Source organism: Trichoderma breve, chromosome 6 (assembly GCF_028502605.1).
Source record: "Trichoderma breve strain T069 chromosome 6, whole genome shotgun sequence".
In the NCBI taxonomy this organism is placed as follows: Eukaryota; Fungi; Ascomycota; class Sordariomycetes; order Hypocreales; family Hypocreaceae; genus Trichoderma; species Trichoderma breve.
The window spans coordinates 2,327,441-2,349,698 of NC_079237.1; the positions used below are offsets into that span (position 1 = coordinate 2,327,441).

At 50.2% G+C, this 22,258-nt stretch overlaps 2 protein-coding genes across 2 annotated transcripts; both read right to left on the bottom strand.

The window, feature by feature from the left end:
• Positions 1-30: 30 nt before the first annotated feature.
• On the bottom strand, positions 31-1,325 carry T069G_09640 (uncharacterized protein; the record flags this gene model as incomplete). Its single annotated transcript, XM_056176850.1, has 3 exons — positions 31-698; positions 883-1,056; positions 1,220-1,325. The coding sequence occupies 3 exons, from the start codon at positions 1,323-1,325 to the stop codon at positions 31-33; spliced, it is 948 nt and encodes a 315-aa protein (XP_056025328.1).
• Positions 1,326-3,132: 1,807 nt separating this feature from the next.
• Positions 3,133-4,073, bottom strand: T069G_09641 (PQ loop repeat domain-containing protein; the record flags this gene model as incomplete). The annotated part of the gene is made up of 3 exons (XM_056176851.1): positions 3,133-3,547; positions 3,612-3,824; positions 3,907-4,073. The coding sequence occupies 3 exons, from the start codon at positions 4,071-4,073 to the stop codon at positions 3,133-3,135; spliced, it is 795 nt and encodes a 264-aa protein (XP_056025329.1).
• Between the last annotated feature and the right edge of the window lie 18,185 nt (positions 4,074-22,258).

The window sequence follows — 22,258 nt, forward strand, 5'->3', positions numbered from 1 at the left end:
CAGATAGCATTCTCTGTCATCCCTTCTCTTCTAAATCTCACCGTCGCCTAGCAGATCATCGGCGTCGCCCATCTGGAACGACTGCGAGACGTAATGACCCGAAGGCGGATAGCTGACTGCAGGAGGTCCCGTGTTCATGCCAATGATCGGCCTGCCGCTGAACGAGGCCTGGACAGGCTGAACAGGCACGCTGACGGGGGAGAAGACAGAGGCAAAGTGGCCGGCTGGGGCATCAGTCTCGGGCTGGGAATCGCTAGCATCGAGCAGCGCAGAAGCTTCAGCGATCGTAGCGGTGGCTTTGGCTGCGGCCCTGCGACCTGGAGTCCCGTTTCTCTGGCCCGGGAAGGCTCCTCCGGCCTTGGGCTTCTTGGTAGGCGTGTCTTCATGCTCGCTCCAGTTGTCAATGTCGGCGATATCATCCTCATCCTCGTCTGACGAAGCTCGCTTGATTATGTCTGGCTGCTTGCGGCCGCGCTTGCGTCCAGTACCAGTGCCGGTTCGGCTTCCACCTGAACGAGCGGCAGTGGGCTTGGACGGCGTGGAAACGAGACTGCCGCCTCCAGAACCGAGGTTGAGGCAGTTGGCGACATCGCCGCCTTCACTCTCGACCTTTCGGAGGGTATCGGCGTCCTTTTTGAATCCGCGAAACTGGAACTGAATACCGTCGGGGGTAGACTGGCCAAAGTATTTGGCGATATCTGTAGAGACAATGGTTAGCTGTGTTCTGATACGTTGATGAACAGATTGATGTTGTCTGACTCAAAGTAGTACAGAAATGTTGGATATTGAAAGCAGGAGAGTGGCGATATGAATGGGAAGTGATGAGTGGGGGAGATCAATCTTTTCGAAACCAAGAATCAAGCGCCAGGGACCAAAGCATACTCTTCTTCTCCACGGCCTCCTGAGTTGCAGGAAGGTCTCCGTCCGGGCAGATATTCTTGGGATCGAATCCCTGGTTGCGCCCTTCACGAATGATGACCGACTGTGCTCTGAGACGGCGGAATCGATGATTGAGAGCGTGCTCAGTCATGTCGGATCCATAGCAAGCAGCAATTTCTGGGACGAAGCGTCAACCTTCGCCCCAATAAAAACAATGATAAGATGAAAGGTGACAGATGAAGCAGAAAGAGAACCCATATTCAAGATCTTCCAATCATGGATTGGGGCAAGAGAAAGAACCAACGGTACTGGTGATACATGGAAAAAAAGAGTTGCTTACCTTTGTAGTTCCACTTAACCTCGGGGTGAGCTGCGACAATGGCGCGTACCATACGGGCCTGTGCCTCGTAGGTTTTGTAGTTCGCCTTGGAACTGGCGGCAGGCATTTTGGTCTTATTATGTTCTGATGGGGAGGTCAACGTTAGCAGCGAGTAGAGGCGATGGTGAGGTCCAATGACGAACGGTCAAGTTGGTTGAGACTGGGAATGGAAATCGCCAAACAACTTGGATGGAATCAAGATTGAACTGCGCAAAGCAAGGATACTTGTTGATATTGAGAATAGGCAATAGAAAAAATGAAAGGATGACAGTGACGCACTAGGGTCTCTGCATCAAAGAGAATCTTGCGGGCGGATGCGTGAAGGAGGAGAAGAGTTGAGAAGCAGCAGAGCCGAAGAGCTGCTTAACTATGCAGATGGGGGGTGAAGCAGCTGGGTCACCTGACTTGTGCCAGAAGCTGAAGATGAAGTGACGAGAGGGCAAAGGCCAAAGTGAATGAGAGGTGAATCTGGTTGGGAGGACGAACCGTTGCCAGCTGGCCGAGGCTGTCAAGGCAAAGGTGCGCAGACGATGATTTCAGGGCGTGAAATTGGACGAAGTTGGCAAGGCAGTTATTTAGTAGATAGCGGTGGAGTTGAGGTGCAACAAATGAAATGAAAGAAGATAGGTGTGGTGGTTGATATTCAGATCCGGGCTTGAAGAGCGTGGGTGGTTGAGGTGAAGATGCTGAACTTGAGACGCGGTGTATCGAAGGAAAACGTAGCCTACCGAGAAACAATGTTCAGCTCAACTAGGCATTTACCCGATTGGTTTTGAGAGCCGTTGAGGTTTGAATAAGAATTAAAAAAAATCTAGAGATGAAAGAGGATGGATTGGATGAATATGTATGGGTATAAGACTGCAGACTCTATAGTTAGTGGCTAAGAGAGATCAAGACGGGTGTATAGCGACATACCTAGTATACTTGGAAAGCATCCAAAAGCGTAACGATGAGGGTTCTGTATACAAATCCCAATATTGACAGGGATATAGCAGGTATCCGCGGATTGTCTATTGCATGACAATTATCCTGGAGATTCTTATACGGATATCAATTAGCTTCTTCCTAAGCCAGTATGCAATCCATATTTTACAATCGCTCCCGGAATGAAATACAGTATGAGATACTAACCAGATGAGAGAAAGTGGAGAAAAAGATAGAACTGAAGATGACGAGAAATGATTAAATGGTGGTTGAATAACTGCAGCACAAGCTTCACCGCAGATGACTTGGGCAGTACTTTCGCGTTCTCCTTTACGCGAACCGCGATTCGGCCTTAGCCGTAGCGGTGCCAAATGAGGTAAAAAAGACCCAAGTATAAAATGATACCAAGGCTATCAATTTCGTCTTCTTCGCTGTATACCGGCGCTTCGACACTCGGGAACACTTGATGTACTTTGGATGTACTTCGTATGTTGTATGCGACAGGGTTTCTCACCTTCTAGATGCGATGAGAAAGTCGGGGGGCTGGGCGTCTGTCCTGAGGATTTGGTGCAGAGCGCCTAAGGAGTGACCTGTGCGCTGAAATCGCATTGGGTAGAAAGCGACATATCAACGCAATTGGGTGCTAGTTACAATGAGAAGAAAGAATATCATGTATTTTGCTGTCTATTTTATTTCTGTTTTTAATGTTGTTGCTATTTCGTTAGCTGTGGCTTTGCATTTATTTTCCTCTATGAGGTATCGCGATATCTCAACTTAACGCTTTCAAAGTACAGAGCAGCAACCACGACAAAGATTGCAATGGGTGAATATATTCTAATCATAAGTCTATATAGAAGTAATACAGGTGCGTTCACACCCGGCCGACACCAGTACCAGCCATGGGATTCATTAACATTAGTCTATTATATCCAAGTTCAACAGCACATCGTTTATTTCCAACTCATTTCTTGAGACGGAATCTCTTGTAGCGGGTGTCCCTTGACGGTAGCGCCTCTGCCATCTCCGTAGAAAAAGTACTGGATTCCGAGGAAGCAGTCGCAGCAAGCCTGGAAGATACCACACATCTTGAATGCCAGCGGGATCTCGGACGTGGACGTAAAGAACCAGTAAATCTTCATGGCGTCACCTCCGATCCAGCTAGCAAGCACGGACACTCGAAAACCTTTGCAAGACTTGGACTGCGCATTGGCAATGATCTGCGGGATCGGAAGAATGGCTTCGACGGAGAGGCCGATGATTCCGACGAGCTCGGAATATGTGGGATAGTAGCCAGGTGTCATGCCGGAGACGACAACCTCACCAGCGAGCAGGCCCATGAAGAGGTAGACGATGAATTGCCAATATCTACTCATGGTGTTAGCCTTTCCGATACTTCCAAGCGCTAGTTTCCCCTTTGGTGAGACTCAACGGTTTCGGCGATCTCCATTGCCAAAAGTTATATGGTCTTTGAGTAAAGACACCTTCCGGCGGAGCAAAAGGTAGGCCGGCCTCGCCGCCCTTGTTTGAAGGTGCAGGTCTGTGATCAAGGGCAATCTTGAGCAGCGCTACTTGCATTCCAACCATAATCAAGGACTGTATTAACAAGCTCGCATCGAATCGCGCGCCGGGCCAGTAAAAGATCCTATTCTCCCGCTCCGTGTTAGCCGTTGCGCCGGATTTGCCGGACAGGAGAGCCTCAAACCGGCTCATGCAAAAGAACGCACCTGAAAAACGATGCGACAAGCATAATCAGGGGAATATCGAGAGAGAAGCCCGCGCTGGTCTTCTTGCGATGCATCGATACGGCCTGGTCGCCATAGGAGATGATGGGGGAGAGGATAAGGAAGAGCGGCGCAATATAGCCCGTCAAAGTCGCGAGCCAATTCATCATGGCGGATTTTCGGGATCGTAAGTTGCGAACAATTAAGGGTGCGGTGTCGTCTTTCGGAACAGATGGATATCCAAGAAGTGGTAGCTAAAGAAGCGGCAGCAAGAATAAACGAAGGACACGCCGTGCTTCTGCCTCTCGGAGAAGATGAAGGCAAAATGGAACTGAATAGTTCAATTAAAAATATACCCGGCAGACCAAGCGCGCCGAAAGGTCAAAGAGAAAAGAGAGGCGATTCGGGAAATGAAGAGCAAAAGCGGTAAAAGACGAAAGCGAAGTTTAAAATTGCTGGTGAGATGGATTCGGAGCAACAGGGGAACAGGTGCAGAATGACCGCATCGATCGGCGTTAGGGCGGTACCTAGGCTTGGCGCGGCGCTTGGCGGGCTGGGCAGGTACAGCCCTACTGTCTTTAATTAGCATCGTCAAAGTTCTGGCGTCGGCCCTGATTCGCCAGCCTTGTATAAACTCATAGGCTAAGCAAACCTAGAGCAAATACGGCTTCATTCAGCATGGCCCATTGGATATCCTTTATCTTGGTAGTATTGAATGGAATAAGGTATCAGCATATGCATAATAAAGGGAGTTGCCATTCAGCGCCTCAGGCTTGCTATCCGACATTTGTCATCTCAAAATTAAAGATAGTGATAATAGCAGATACGATAAGCACACAGCTACAGAAGCAGATACTAGAAGAAAGCAGCGATAATAGCAGATATCAAAAGAGAGTGCTAATAGCAGCAGATACCCCAGGAACCGACCATCTACAAGTACCTTGCTTACTTTGGCAAGTCCCAATAGAGTGTAATCAAAGCCTTTTCCTCGCATCCCTTTCCGACACTTGAACTTGATGCTGTCGCTGGCGTGCTGGATAGTCAAATTGGGGCACTGGACAGCACTCCCATAATTTTGGAAGCTATTCAATCTGGTGATCTTGAGAATTTGGTCCAGAGAGGTACCAATTGGTCCATTTGCTGGCTTACAATGGAACCTTGAAGTTACAACGCAGGTACGTACCCACTGGAAAGTACAATGTCTCAGAGTCACGAGACACCACCTTCCTGTATTGACCCCATGTTTAGTCAGTGCGTGAGAGCTTCCAATCTTTCCCCCCTTTCCCTATTTTCTCTTTTCCTATCCCTCTCCTTATCCCATCCCAGCAAACGCCAGGGTCTTTGGTCCGGCTAAATTGATCAATGCCATATTCCTGATTCGTTTGCTGGATCAACTTCATTCGCCATGACTTTAAACGAATATCCTGGAATCATCTCCCCACTTCCAAGGGCGGGGAGAAAAGGGGACCATCAATGCTTCTGACGACGCTGCAATGGATGAGTTTCCCCCCATGACTTGCTAGAGATACATGTCAATGCCTCCACGATAAGGGCTAGCAGCTTCCTGGATATCCAGTCTTTGCTGATGCGGGGCAAATGCCTTGATTCAACAAAGAGTTCCAGTACACCCTACAAGATCATGGGGTAGATATGATAAGCAAGATAATTGTCGCATCTATCTCAATGTTTGTATACTAATTTGGTAGCACATAGCTCACAGCTCCTACGGGCTCCAGCAGACAGCGAGTAACCGAGAGCTAAGGTTGTCTCACTTAGTCACGGATGTTGGCCATGCTCAAATTCTCAAATGAGTTGGGAATGTCAACCTTGCTGAACTGAAATTATTCCCTTTCGTTAGTCGTACAATTGCATCAGCAAGGCCAGGCCCCGGTATCTAGACTTTCATCTCATCAAGTTTAAGACGGGCATGAGATGGCTGGCCACTTCCTCCTCATTTGCCGCCCTTGAGGATGCCAATATCGCCAGTCGTCATCATCGAGAAGTTTCCAAGCTATCCGGGTTAACTATGTCACCAATGAGACTCGGCAGTGGATCCGGGAATAGATTTCTACTTATCACTCGACGACCACGATGAGATCCCCGTTTTATTTCTAGAGCGCTTGTCATTTGCAATAGAGCTTGGAACAACCGTATCCCACCGACATCTTGTCAAGTTAAGCACCACTTTGGCGAATGAAAAGCATGGTACATTGTCTTTTATTTGTCCTAGCAGTGTCAGAACCAACCTCCAACTCTCACAGTCACAGTCTTCGACAGCGACAGTTGACTTGAAGTTTCATGCGACTTGAAGTTGAAATGGATGCGGTCGAGAGATGAAGATGTGTTCAAGAGGGTCCCTAATATCCTGAGCCCCAGAATTACAAGCCCCTTGGACAAGGAGACCATTTGAAAGATAACGGCGGTGCTATAATATCGATGAATTGGGCATGGAAATGGCCATATGAGAGAATATGCAATTGCAGAACGCTCTACTGGCTTTACACAATAACTTGCAATATCTTGATCCTATGCAGAGAAGAAGATATTAACAAAGAGTGGTGTGAAGAGGCATATGAGACATCGGAATTTGCAGCAGTGCTTGCCCACAGTTCGACTTCAACGATCATAATATCTGCCAGCTTATTCTGTCATCGCATTCCCCTGGAAGTACAGAGTTGACGGCGCCCCGATGAAAGGAACCATGAGATTGGATGAAACATTCTTGCGTCTGGCATAACATCATGTCACCTGTATTACCAAACTTGGCCATTTACAATTGAAGCTACGGAGATTGTTTATTATGTGCATTTCAGGATGGAAATGACAAGTACAAGGCTAGTGTACTGGGAAACGATCCAAGAACCACAATCCACACGAGGGAAAATGCTACCCATGTTGGCCGTGGGATTTTTTCTCGAGGGGCTCACAGTTGCTCTATCTCAAAGATTCTACAGCAGTTATGCTCCTAAGAGATGTTAAGCAATGAACGGTCTACCAGCTACCATTTCCGGATCTTCTGTTACCCTTTTATTTTCAGCATATCTTCGGAAAAGGACAGTTCAAATATCTTGAACGCCGGGCCAAGTTACTGTCACACCAAGATTCATAGTAACCTGATGGTGACAAAGGCAGGACCTCTCCCAATGGGTTGCTCCAATAGCAACGCTCTACGAACATGTTACTCACTTTGACCACCATACTTCTCTTTTAGCATTCATACGCAACCATACAGCGATGTACGTCTCAACAGTGAGGACATAGCCGATCCGAGAGGAGGTTCGGCTATCAATCATGGAAGCACGGATATCAGATGATAACTGGTCGGCGAATCTCTACCATACTTGTGGCGTGCTGGCCAAGGATATCCAGACCCCGGAGTACATGTACAAAAGCTACCTTCGGTCGTCGCCATTGTCACAGGACCTTTCAGCTGCTCTTGGCCAGCAACTCTAGTCGCCATAGAGTCGCCGATGGCGGACGATCCATCTGTATGCATAAACAGCTTATGCCGGTTGTCGTTGTCTAGCACGAGCCGGCACTCGCTCGATGCACGAAATCTCCCCACGTCGGGTCCATGGACATCAGCTGCACAATACACACCACCAGCTTGACGTCTTTCTGAAACAAAACTAACGTTTTCTACTATCTGATGAGAAAGTTCAAAGTCAATTTACCGAAGCATCACGCGACCCAAATCACGCTGAGATCCGTATATAGCCGGCGAGAAGCCCTTATGATCTGTCAACGGCTCGGGAGCTGTTAGGTGCCAACTTTCGCAATACGAAACACCCAACATGGAAAAAAAAAATGTCAACTTGCAAGGAAAAAATGAAAAAGAGCATTAGCAGGCCTCGGAGTTTCCGCCACTAAAAAGCGCAAGATGCTTGAGCAGGGGTAGAATCGCCACCACTCTAAATCTGGGCATCGCCAGATCATGAGGCGGCTGGGACGTTCCGCGTTTAATTTAGTCGTGCCACACCACGGTCTACCAACAATCAAGTATGCCGCCAAGCTGTTAACAACGTGCCACACCAATGGCCAGTGGCTCAGCCAATAGAGCCTGAAGGATTGCGCCGACATATGCGAGAAGCAACCAAGCCCGAACAAAAGATCCAGGCAGTTGACGAAGCCCAATCACGAGGGGGGGTGGCCACGATAATACACAGGAAGAGCTGAACTTGAGCTGCGCTGATGACGTTACATTGCGCCTGCCGCAGCATATGCCCATGCTTTTCACTTGACAAGCAACATTTCATTCAGCATTGCCACTAGTTTGTTTTGTGGACGTGCAGAGCTCATTCACCGATATGGCTCTGGATGTTGGTTTGCCGAGGCCCGTCGCATATACGAGCTGCACAGGCTGGCCTCTCTCTGCAGTTCACAAACTCATTCCGAACCTCGAGGGCTCGCATTTCAGTCAACGATTCAGTCAATGATACGCCGCTGACGCCTAGATAGTATCTGGGAGACTTGGGAGATGAAGGTAACTGAGTCTTTATTGAAGCTCCTTTACTCCGCGATGAGACGAGCTCTGTCTTTGCGAAGAGACAAGTTGCATAGGCAGATTTGCCTCCAAATACCGTCACATACGACCATATCCATCGCAAAATACGGGATCCCGTCCGCTCTCCCAGAGTCAAGACGATGAGAGGCTGATTAGTAGTCAGGTGGGTGACCACTGGCGAACACCGGCTGTTGTATGTTTGGTTCATTTTTTGACGTTTTCTTTTTGTAATTTTGTCTTTGTTGAGGCTCTCTAAAGCGAAGGGCGTGGATTTCTAAACTCCAGAGGCAGTTTCACGGTTATCGAACGGACTATCCTGAACCTGAAGTCCCGCGATTCGATCTCAAGGAGCAACTCGAACCTACATTATCTAGTTAACCGCCTTTTTGCATTGTTGAGCTATGTGTTGACTTAGATCCAAAATGTAAAGAGCTGAATCGACGCTCGTAGCCACTGATAAAACCAACATTCATACGACGACAGAACTACACTGAATTCACAGTCTAGACAGGAGGCCCCGTCGTAGCTTGTTTCGCTCACTGGCTCATGGTTAAGTATATATATAAAGCTGTATTTGAGAATATTACAGCAAAAGGACATGAGACAAATGCTCAGGTCCTTTAGCCATGCCTCCAGAGGACATCCTGCCACTCAGAGAATGTCAAGTATGGGCGTCTTCCCCCTTCATGGCTGGTGGAGGAGAACCAACAACCATACTATATGTGCTCTGACTTTTGAAGTTGTGTATTCCAATGGTTCACAAAGTAGACTTTGACCCTTACTAGTCCATTGTAATGTAAAAATATTGTTAATCGACTCATACGTCCATCTTCCACGGGCCAGCTTCAGATACACTGAGCGACGAAAGATGCCTTGTACGCCTGAATTGTGTGACATTACGATGTCAAATCATTCTTCTACATGACAGGATCAATCTATCCATACCGAGCACACCTTTGTATTCATTCCATGGCATCTAACTCGTCCGGATCGAGCGGTTAGAACAACTCACAAGGCTCCCCAACAGAAGGATCAACTCAGCCCCCCGATCTTTTTTCTGAACAATCAGGCTGTGTGTAACACTCCATGCCAAAAGTAAAAAAAAAATCCCTTTGTCGAAAGTGAGAGGGTGGTGGGCCACGTAATGCAATGCAGTGAGGCCTCTTCCATCTCGCGTGTGCGTATCGTACCTGAGCTAAACACCTTTCTCGCAGCAAATCACCAAAAAGGGCAGACCAGCGGTTCGCATGAGGGAATCGCCGCTAGGACTGGAATCTTCGTGATAATTCGGCCGAGAGGAGATGTGAAGACAAGGGAGTGGACTAGGTTTCGATTCCTTTGACGAGACTAACGAGTTCATGAGAATGATGGGGGGGGGAGGCATGGGATTTTCCAAATACAGATGTGATATATATCGAGGATTATAGCATGGGCCACGAAGACTGTGGAATCAATGCGTAAGGAGCGGGGAGCATACGCAACAGGCAACTCGGGCTTATTATAATGGCAGTACATGGTGATGATCGTCGATAGTTGTTGAGTGTTCAACGCGAGCCAACGAGAGTCAAGGCAGAACCCTGCGATTACGTATTAAGATGTCAGATATCGAGGGTTTCTTAGCCGCGTAGATACATGTAATATATCATTATACGTTTCTTTCTTGTGTTGTAGCACGCCTTCTCTAAGAAGCGTATCAAAATTCGCGAATTCACACGTCAAACTAGGAATCTTGTACAACCTCTTGACGCTGACAATCTCATTTCCGAGGCTACTCTGGAATATAGCCCACTATAATGATATATCTCATCACAATATCCAATCTCCAAAGAAGACAAAGCTACAAGCACGCTCAGTCACAGTGTATCCAGAAAAGTAAGCATCCAGGTCTAGGGTAGCGCCCCAATAGAAAGCCTGTACGGAAGAACACCCCAATTCGACAACTGACGCTATTCCCATGGGGCCTAACCCCAAAAACCGTCGGCTGATATGGCAATCCATTGTTCGATAGGTGGACGGATTTGGGCATGGAAATCACCACCCCCTCCCCTAAGCAGGGAACCGAATCCACCAGCCGTCGGCCAGATTACTCGCAACAGAAGTCATGCACGCGATATGGGACTGCTCAAGGTGATGAGCTCGATGGAATGCCGGACGTGTCGAACCACTCCAAACCGATGTGCTCGCCACGGAGGCGAATGCCAGCAACAACAGAAGCAACAGTACAGCAAACTTGGAACACCGCCAAATGCAATTCTCCGGGCCTGTAGTATAACCGGCCCTGCAAAGGACCATTGACACGGCCAGGGGCCAAATGGGGGATTCCAAAATGCTCAGCTAATCACCTGAAACATCACACGGCCAAGGGGGAAAAAAATCCGGTCTTCGTTTCGAAGGAGTCATCTCGTCCCTCCTTCACGGACATACTCTCGGCAGGTAGGAATCAGCCGACAGAACAGTCAGATCCTTCTGCTCCGTATTCTTTCACGGACACTTTCCCTTCTTCTACTTCTTCTTCTCCCCCCTCCGCGCGCGTGCCTCTTTTGTCGATTTTGCGTTGGCTGCGAAGACTAAGAGAGAGAGGGCGTCACCAGCAAAAGTCCTATCACATACTGTACAATCACGCTGCAGGAGAGTTTCGGCGAACTTGATCACCGCCTTTGACGAAATGGGCCAACCCAGCGGCCTGCAGGGTAAACATAGCTGGGCCCTGGAAACCGGGAGAAGGGAAGGGGGGGATGGGGAAAAAGAAGAACGACGAGATAAGAGTAAGCCAAGGCCCCGGAACCTTTCTCACTCTTACCTACATGCGGTATTAGTAGCACGAGTATGCGTAAGTTCCCGAATCCAGCAATGCGGAACTGGAAAACCCCACAATCCGTAGACTCATAGTCTTTTGATGCAACCCGAGTCTGACTGAGATCTTTGCCTTCTATGCATGCTCAACCAGGCCAGAAGAGAGCATGGGTGGCACTGCCCATCCATGGAAACCATGGAACAATGATGCCCATGCTCCAAGACTCAATCTGTTCAAAACAGCAGGAAATGCAGGCTGAACATACGAGACCTCCCTGCAGTGCCTCTAGGGGCCTTGGAATTGAACCTTGAGACCGGGCGTCGATTCGTAGCTGGACAAGTGCTGCAGATGACCAGTTACATCAACGGCAAACGAATAGAGAGCTGTATTGTGCCACACCACTTGGTCACCATGCCGGCACTAAAGGGATTTATCAAAATGACGAAAGTGGGAGGCCATGGCTGTGTGCCGAAAAAAGTAACAAACAGGCCGGATTGGGTGCCCTCGCAAGTACTCGTATTACCTCAAAGTTGGCCATTTTGGCGGAGCAGAGTTGAAAAGCCCGAAAATCGAATGAGTTGATTAAGGGATATATGCAGTATAAGCACTTTGCAGGATTGGCTGACGACGGAAACAGGGGCAGGGAGATGAAGTTGGTCAACATGAAGAGAGATGAAGAGACGGCTAATGCCTCTCTACTCACTCACTCATTCACACCAGCTGCCGGGCCCGGTCTGAGTAGCGTCCCTGTTGGTGAACACGACGAAACGAAAAGCAAACTCACCATCTGCCCAGATACACGGTTTATCAAAGATGAGATTGGCATTGCCAGTAATCCCTGCTCTGCCATGTCATGAGGTTGCATCGGCGCCTCTCTTCAAACCGATGCGACGCCACACTTCGGCTTTCTCTCTGTCTCCGGCTCCCCTCCCCAGAAGCAAAACGCGCGCTACGGGGGTAGCCTGTCAGGATCTGATTACCACCCCCATTCAGCCGCGGCGGGCCGTGGGCCACGATCACAGGCCACCACTGCCCGTCATCGAAGAGCCCTTTTCGGGGCGTCTCCCCATTTCCGTGAAAGTGTGAGACCGTACCGTCTCCGCATCCCGCCTGGAGTTGGAGTTGCTCCGGGTTCGAGCGAGCACACTCTCGTATCATATCGTGTACTGTAATCTTGCAGGTGCCGTGCCGCAGCAGTGGAATATCACCACAGTAGCTCCGCGGATGGCCTCTCATTGAGCCCACACTTCCTCAACCCGAGGTGCTTTGCCTCATCTCGCCGAGAGAGGGGCATTTGTCTCCTCGCTATGCTACTCGTAGGCGTGGCGCGCACGTACGCTCGGCTCGGCGTCAGCCCCCCTCCAAGCCTAGTTCCGTGCATATTCCCCCTTCCCCAAGAACTTTTCCGGGGCAATTCTCAGGTGGACCCCTCAAAAGGGCCTGTTTCGTTCTGGACACCGAAGGAAAAGAAGCCTTCGCTCGCTAACTGTAAACGACACGCCCCCAGTCAAAGAAGCGCCGTTTGGACGCCGAACTCCAACTTTTTTTTCCTCTGCTGTTTCGATAGCAGCGCCAAGAGCATGACACTCAGGAGAGGTGGTTGGCGGATTGGTGGTCTTCGATCGAGCGGCTGAAGCGTTCGTGCGATCCAGCGGAACGCCTGCTGCCGTTAGAGAAGAGCCGGACAATGAGCACGCGGCATTTTCCCCTCATTCTTTCTTTGGCCGTGGCGTGTTGGGTCTGAGCAGCCCGAACATGTCATCATAAAGTCCTAGTCTGTACAATAGTAGATAACTACTTAGTAGCCAGTTTGGTCGTTGAAGAGAGGGAGCGAGAGCGAGACAGAACCAGATGGTACAGTAGAAGCGGCCCTGGCAGACCAAGGCCTCCTCTCCTGCGCAAGATCTGCCGCTGCCGCTGCCGCAGGGTGCTCGGCAGATGAACTGCGTACCGGGAGCAGAGAGGCGTCCGGCCGTGGAGGGCAAGTCGTAGTAGTAGCACCAACCTTGTGGAGGAATAGGGAATAGGGCCGGCGACGATGTCACCTCAAGAGGCCACACGATGCCGCCTATCTGCTGTAGCTCATGTTACGATGCTAATGGGTGCCGCGGGCCGCCGCTTCGCTGCTGCTAGAATCTCTGTTTTGGCTTCTTCCCGCACACGAGGGGCTTAGCCACCAGTACAAAGTAGGTAGCAGGCAACCTCTGCAGTGTGCCGGGATGCCACGAGGGATTCTCCTGGCTGCGCAGGGCCAGCCCGCCATCAGTCCCAAATTCCGGCTGTTTACGTGATCCTGGTGACATGCACGTGGAAACGCCAGGGATGGTGGCATCAGGAAAAGGCTTAAGAGAAGACACATGGGCGCGCATTCTTTTCCTTTTTCTGGTCAAGACCCAGGCGAAACTTGTGGGGGTCAAGTGCCTCTCCTTGGTGTTGTTCCGTGGAAACAAGAGCAAGGAGGACGAGAAGCAGCAACAGCGCTCGTAAGACGGCGTGCTGCTGCTAAGGGGGTGGAGAGCCAAGCATCTCCCCTAGCAAGCCATACAATCTCAAGGACGCACACGACCTCCTGTATCTCTGCAAGAGGCTTGAGGTGCGGTTTTCATTCCGTCCCAGCAGTACTTGCACTGTTTGGAGGGTCCGCGGCGTGCTGCGGCGTATTGCGAGTCGGCGGTCGTTTAGCAGTGCTGACTCTCCATAGCCCAAGCCTCGTTTCTTGTCCGAGTTCTAGAGGGGGCTGCTAAACACTCGTGTTGGATAACCGGGCACGGGTATCATTCAAACGCCCCTATCTTCTCGTGTTGGCTTTTGGAGCATCTGCCGCAGACAACATCTTTGGTAGAAGACGGGGCCTGCTTCTTGTTAGGAAAGCCGTCATGTGTCGGCTAACCTAGTCACGGCCCTCAACCATCCCAAAGAACGGCACTTGCGCTGGAAAGTGCCGAAGGAAATGCTTATTCTGGACTGGGGTGCACTGTAGCGGCACATGGCACCTTTCTTTGGCCTGCTCCTTTGCCAAGGGCAGCTTGTAATAACTATTACATACACGCTTTGTCATTCTTCGAGTTGCCGCTCGCAAGAGTGGATGCTCTGTTTCTTATCTCGCAAATCTTCCCTTTGGGTCTGCTCCTTAGCTGCGCCGGACGCATGTTCCGCTAGGCATGATAGCCGGGGAGTTGCTTGCGAATTTCGAAAGGCCCGCTCATACCAGCTTGTGATTTCCCCGAATTCCGGAGTAAAAAGACTCCAGCAGGGCGGTTCGCTCGGTACAGAACGACTACCCGCGATGGGGGTGTCCTTGAAGGTGGGCACTCAGGCGCAGCCATGCAAGTCGAGACCAAAGGGGAAATCCGTCTGGGATCATTACACCAAATTCCGCGGCCTGCAAGGGCAGAATAGCCTGACAACTGCAGCTACAAGCAACTGTATGTACAAGTCGGTACTGCACTGTATTCGGTTGTCTGATCTAGGCCGGCGGCTGACTCCTTACTCCGTAAATGTGCTCGTACCTGCAATGCACGGCGGCATTTCAGGTGCGACTCCGTGTGATATTTCGATATTGAGACGGCATCAAAGCGGCTGGAAAAGCCAATCTTTCTGAGACAGAGGCATCCCAGAACCTAGCCTAGCGCGCTTGGCGTCTTGCTTTCCGTGCTCGTACGAGATCGGGACCAAAGCTTGAAGAGCTTATTTCTCAGCCAGTTCGAATTTCACATGGCACAACAAGGTGCGCGGCCGCTAGGCTTCTCCTGTCTCGGGTCCGTGCAGGTAAATCGTTCCTGGTACAGTCCGGTAAGAGTACTGTAACATTGCCCGTGCACATTTCAGTTTGGCTGCCGATTCCGTGTTGCTCCGTACTGTGCTCCGCGAATGCTTATTTAGGCAACTTTGCGTAGTCGGTATACACCACAGCTGCAACTCTGACTTCATGCTTGTCACGCTATTTGCATTGACAGCTGCAGTTATTGGCAAGTGCCAAGTGCCGTGTCGATTGGAGCATTGCACCACGATGGGCAAAGGAGTAAATTCGGAGGAAAACAAACTGGTGCCGAACTCATCTTCTGACAGCCGAGCGGCATTGGTAATGTAGCGAGGCTGGAAATACGAGTATAGATTAACTCCCGAAGGCCGTACGGCACCTTGTTTCATCTGACATTCGTCCCGGCAGCTGTGACGTACCTGTCGCACAGCCCCGTTGGTAGAAACTTGCGGATGCATAGTTGGAGTCCGTCTCCGGGGATTGTTCACTTGTTGCATGAATGGCGATCAGTGTCTTACAAGTAGTAGTATTGCTTTCGCCGTCTCTGATCCACACGCAGGATTTCCACTTTCAGTGATAATCACCGGCAGTTGCTGGGCCAGAAGCCTTGGGTTTGATTAAAAATGACAAGAGACTTGTCTCCAAGTGACCGATTCTAGGGTTCCCACTGATCCGGCATCCGAGCCCTGTAAGATTGCGTTGACTACGGACTTCGAGCACGGGGGAAACAATGTCACGTTCCCCCTAAATGGTATTGCAACAGCTGTGCCGGCCGAAAGGCTCTGCGTATAGCTGTACTCCGTATGTGACGTACCTTTATTTTGGTTCTTGTTGCTCGTGCCGTGTCATCCACTCTTGTCACCGTACACACGGGAAGCCACCCGAGCTCCCGGCATATTCTAGCTGTGAGCTCGGCTCTTGCTTTGCCTGAGTGCAAGGACCATTTGAAAAAGGGGGATTTGCCGCCTGATGGTAATGCATATCTAGGGATACCTGTAAGTACGTGCCCAGCGTCGCACTTGCATCAAGTGCCCTGTGCGGATTACGCTCAGACAAATTGCGCCGGATGCATTGGGTGTGTGCCAGTGACATAGCCGGCATACAAGCTCTTCAGTCAAATCAAGGAAACAAGGTTGTAACGCCGATGTCCTCTTCAGGTGGATTCCTTTGCTTGGAGAAACCAGCGGATGATATTCCGCATACTGTAACTCGGGCGGCTGCATAGCTGAACGCACTATTGTTGCAGGTAGTATTTGCCGCTGGAACACACGCTCCTGAAAAATTAGCAGATTATACTGTTGCTTTGCAGTCCTCATACAACCTCAGAAATTTACTCAACTTGATCCGGCGTTGGTGGCCTTTCATTTGGTGCAATGACTCTTTATTTGTCAAATCGATACTACCACGTAGTAATCTCGCGCTCGCGGTAATCATTGACAAATATAAACGGCAGTTGTTGAACATGACTAGTTCGATCAACTAATGACTCAGAATTTTGCTGGTCAGGTTTATTGCATTACTCGACAATGAATTCGCCAATCATAAAACCTGGCGGCATCTGAGTGCATTAACTGTCACGGCATGTATGCTTTGGAGTAAAAGCATGGATGGGGGAGGCATGCCGGCAGATGAGTTCCATGAATCGTGATTCGCGTGGGAAGCTCCCATTGTGTGCTCACGCAATGTAAAGTTGCCCTGGCGTATAAGCTTGGCAGCTTCGGACGCAGTCGGGATTCAACACCTGGAAGAACGCTGTGATCCCAGCAAATTAGTCAATTGTTGCTGCTGAACAAGAGGCTATCCCCGAATTATGATTAGTGCCGAGCCTTTTTGGACTTCGCTTCTCCGTCGGGACCGAAAGACGGCGAAAAGGATCACCCATCTTTGCCACAATGCGAGGTTGCGAAAGCCGCTGCAGGCCTGTGTGGCTTGAAACTCAGCCGTAAATGTACTCTTTTGTGCGTAGAAGATTAAGTAGTTCACGTTTTTTTGGCGATCCCTGGCAACGAGTAGCGGCTGAAAAAAATAGAAGATAGAGTCGCAAACCAAAGACACGTTACACCCAGAAGTCCTACAGTGAGAAAATTGCCAATGTACGATTGAGTACTCGTATGGGTTGGTCCATTCGTGGCAGGGTGAATAGCGAACGGTTCATGTTTGAGATTAGTAGTCGTAGCAGCAGCAGCAGCAGCAGCAGTTTGATTGTATTCTTAGATGGCCTTTCCTAGATCCTTCTTTTTTCCTTCTTTAGATTCGGTGATTCAAAATAGAAGACGCAATAGTCATGGTGCGTGAGAAGTCGCGGGACGCGCTAAAAATTAATAGATTGATGCTCCTGCTTACATGGGCCGGTCAGCACTGAGTCCATTTCAAGGATAAGCAGGAGAGGCTGGAATTCTGCACGTAGTTCTGCTGTAGTGTCAGATCTGAGCGTCAAGGGCCATGCCGGCTAAGTCTTCGCCGGTCTTACTCCGCATCCATGGCGGAAGGGGAACTTGTCAGCCATGCACTACTAACAAGCGACCCAGATTTTCATCTGTCATGGACCCTGAAAATGTGTACTAACAACAATCAATATTCTCACGTCGTACTTGAGGATGTCAGTGGGTAGAGTGGCACCGCCACTGTTGCCGTAGGGAATGCTTTCTATCCGAAGTTGTTAGCTGAAACACTCTGCCAGGTAGTTATTGAAGGGGCGAACCGTTGGCAGAACCAAACTGAGAGCATCAAATAATATTAGCACTTTGTGTAAACAGAGAATCTTGTTTCTCCGGATTGAACAGATTCTGCTGGTATGCAGTGCTGCCCCCTGGAAGGTAACTTCTGCAGTAGTGAATAATGCTGCAAGAACGGATGGAAGACAGGTAACATTAGTAGCACTATTACTGTACTAGCCGTAATACCTATGGTAGGGGTCGCGAGATGTGACGACGTCGATGAAAGACTCGGCCGAGCTGGTTGGTTCTCACTAGGTATACCGTGATTAGCGTTGCATGGCTGATCCGGAGATGGTGCTTGTTCAGGCAATTGGGAGCCGGGGCTCCCATGCAAGAGCCGCGGACTTTCGCGGGCAAACCGAACGGCGAAGTGGGCTCTGGGGTACAGACAGGCGTGTTTAGTAAGTGCTATCAAAGCAGCTCCAGGTGCCGGTAGCTGGGCCAATGTGCCAGGGGTTCTTGTACTTCGTACGATGTATTTCGTCCTTCGTATGCAGTGCAAGGTCTGCATCCGGCAGAATCCTGCGTCAGATATTTCGTACTCGTTAGCAATTCTCGATGGTGCCCGCTCGTCATTCTCATTTGCAAGGTGAAAGAGCGGATCCAGGCACGCTGGTGTGGTTGACCCGTTGCTCCGAGGGGGGGACGGCACCGTCCAGCTCTCGGTGATGTACAGCATTAGTAGCCCGGCACATTCGGCGAACTTTGTGCTAGATGCTCCGTAAAAGCTACAGGATGATAAGGGCTAAGCAGCCGAGTGCTCAATGTGACGACCTCCGTGATTTGCATATCTAGCTGAGGTTGGTTGCGTTGCTTACAATCACACGCGACAGGGCATTTCGTACTATCCTTGGGTTTGGTCTAAACTCCTGGCAGACTGTCAACATGCATGTTGGGTGCAACAGCTATTGTTGTGGTGTTCAAATTTGTAATTGGTCGCCATGACCGTCCAGAACATCCCTCAGATGTAATTTGTGAGCCAGGACTGCCCGAATATTCTCATTCGAGGTCCGGGGTACCGCCATATCTTAAGATTACGCACCGGCGCACAGGATCAGTTCTGGATGTTGCCGACTGATAAATGCCCCTTTGATGAAAAGAATATTCCAGCGCTTCCATGCTGGGGTCAAAGTCCGTGCTCATCGATGGCGTGGCGATCTAGCCCCCGGACTGGGGGGGTGAAATCCCAAAATTATCCGCAGGGCCTGCTGTGGAGTTAACTGTCTGAGTTGGTGTTCGCCGGTGCTCGTTAGCGACCCGCCTTGCGCTATTTTCTCTTACAATCTTTGGTAGTGACGATTCTTGCGATCTAACGGTGTCTAGCACAGCGCTGTATCATAGCGATGGCTGTTTTTCGCGCTATACGTGCCAAGTAATAGTATGTGGAACAAAAGGAAATACGAAGAGATCATGAATAGCGCTGATAGCGAGAAGAGCTCCTGTTGGGCGGCAAACGTCGTAGATTACCTCCATATCTTTACCATGCATGCCGACGAACATTCAAGTGGATGCTGTTGATCAGTCTCGTGAAGCCGTATGATGCAATCACGGGAGTTTGTTGCATTGTGTTTGGAGTAGCGGCATGGCGCTATGAGAACCATCCATCTTGTTTGGTTCAAGTTAGTGGATGGAACGATATAAAACATGGTTTAGGGGGAGTGAGATCTTTTGGTACTCGTGCATTTTAGACGAGAGGGCCTAATTGAGCCACCAAAATTCTAGTCAACTGCAAGATACTCCATACAAGTAGACAACGTGGAATTCCGACGGAGGTTCGGTCACTGGTCAGTCCGACTCCGGCAGTGCTCAAGCGTCCACGAAATGCCGTAGCTGTATGCACGAGCCACCCCTTGGTCTGCTGCAGGCTGTCAGAGCGAAATGATAGCTCGGCGGTGCTGAGAACGAGACTCTTGTGAGGTTCTCTGCCGTGTTGTGTGTATGTGCGTATGCGTGTGCGTATGCATATGGCAAGCAACACCCTGCTAATGTAATGAACGTGTGTCCCGATGCTCGAGTTCTTCGTGTGGAAGCCAGACGTGAAGCTACCAGAGTTCTGGGATCATACGCAATTTTCCCGCTCGTATCCCACATATGCGGCTGAGAGATGATACAACATGCCATCATATGCGTCCTGCTCCATATGTCCATGTTGCGTTGGCAGTCTGGGTGTGGTAGTGTACCTCGTCTTGGCAGAATTCCACCTGCTGGTTTGTTTGCATAGCCCCATGAAATGGCTCTGTCGGAGAAAGCAAATAACGGACTATTTCTCACAAAGGAATATGGCGTAGCCTAGAGACCGGACCGCCATCGTTGATTGAATTGCTGTACCGCCCTGGGCACACTAACAAACATGGAACATTCGTTCGTCTGGACAGATAAGGTAGCATCGATCGTCTTGGTGCGACGGATTCGCTCGCACAAGAGGTGGATTTGCCTTTGCAGACCAGACGAATAGAGTACAGGCTTCATCAGCGCTATTGAACCCGGCAGTGATGAAGGACAAAGACGACAAAGACGACGACGGGAGACACAGGGCACTCCGCTAGGGCCGCACTGTCTAGAGTGCCTGCAGAAGATCGCCGACGAACCGTCAAATGACGATTGAGACACCACCTCCATTGCTGGAACACGGTCTTTCTCGCAGTAGGTCCGCCCATTGTGAGATGCAAACAAGCGCTGTTAGTATGTTATGCTGCTTTGGGCTCGAGTACTTTTCCCGTCCCTTCTCTTGCTATCATATGATACACACATCATACGTATAACGTGCCCAGTGAGGCGGCGTTGTTCGAACCAACAGAACAACGGGTGGGAATGAAACATCAACGCCTCATACTCAAAGTACTCTTGTGCGCAAATAAGGACATCCTCTGTACTACTCCAGATGAGTAGCATTGGCCGAGGCTGTGGGCAAAATCCTACATGGCCCGATGCATGGGGCCAAATCTGGGCATGAGGTGTCCCAAAAAAGGACTGCGGCGGATTTGTCGCTTTCTGCGTACTCCAACCGCTTGTTGACAACACGGGCACGACCAGTTTGTGTTTGCCCTTTCGTTGAATGTGGTCAAATGTCTGCTTTGCTTTGGAGCGGTAAGCTGCGTGCACAGGCCATAGCGAATCTTTTGGACTGCCGACAAACGAAACCCAGGCTTGCCACGCAGCATCCACACCACCTCACGAGAGCCTTCGCTTTCTCAACCAAGTTGTATGTACTGTACTGCACCCTTATTGCTTCCATGAGTCCCCACTCACATGCCAAGGAAGGTAAAAGCAACGAGGCAACCCCGGTCGCCGTGTGCTCGGGATAATTGTTGATTAATTAACCTTCTATGGGATGAAGCAGGTGGGATTGTCAGCCGATCCCCTGCTATCTCACGGCAGGCTAGCTTGTGAAGCTCTTCTGGTGCATACGAGTCCAGCCAAGCATACCTGTACAAAAACAGAGAGTGCGCCGGGCTGAGCGAGTCGTAGTTTGCACATGTAGTCCCCATCAAAGGAGAAAAAAAAAAAAACGCAAAGCAGTACTTTTTGAATGCCTAGGGGTCATGGTCGAGGGCCTCTGCACGTTTCTGATGTGATTGTGCTGGATGGTGACCAGCGAATGGCCATAGCCCACATGAGCTTGGATCAATCATCCACGGCCATCGATCGGGAAATCAGTTCAATATCTCACTTGAATTGTTTCGGATGCGCTGATCCATGGCGCACCACTGTATGTGATAATCTGCAGTCGCTCCCACCCACATGGTTACACCACTGCGACCATGGTTCCAATAATAACCAACCCCAGAAGGTCGGAATGCTTGCCGAGCTCATCCTTTTTAGTGCGCCGAAGACCCTGTCGAGAGATCCCTGAGCCTTCACATTCGGGGACCCTTGTACCAATGTGACCTCAGGTCGCTGTTGCGAGAAGCAGGGAACGCTTGTACAGGTACGGGTAGAGGCCCGCAAATCATGGTACTTTTGGTTGTCTCAGCCCGGCTCTTGCACACGCGGGCCTCAGAAGTACCAAGCAGCCAACAGAGGCGACCAATCTGATTTTCAACAACCAACGTACAGACAATGTTTGGACTTCGGCCAACGTGCCTCGTGCAATTATTTTTAGGCAGACATCATGGGAGAGCCAACAAGTACACGGGCTTCCTTGCTGCTGTTGCTGGATGTTCTGCACCTGCAACCGAAGAAGGCAACGAGCAATGGAGTCGCCATGCAGGGAGCAGCCTCGGGGTCTTGCGATGTAACAGAGAGCCTGTTTTTCCAAGGACAGGTACTCGGCGTACTCGTGCGAGTACGTGCGTGCGCACAGGAAGCTGTACAGTACGCAAACCACGTTAGCATGGGTGAACTGCTATGAGAGGTAGGCCTATGGCATCACCGTACCGTAGGCAATCGCGCCGGCTTGTGAAATGTGAGATGGGCGGGTGCCCCGTGCGGCCTCGATGCTTGGATGTGCGGAATTAATGCGTGCCGTGGTTCAGCAGGACGCCTTCGTCGATGCCGCTGCACATGCCGGCGGCAAACCAAGAGCCCTTTGTGTGTGTTTTGAGCCTCTTTGGCCCATCGAATCCTCGATCTGCCGGGCT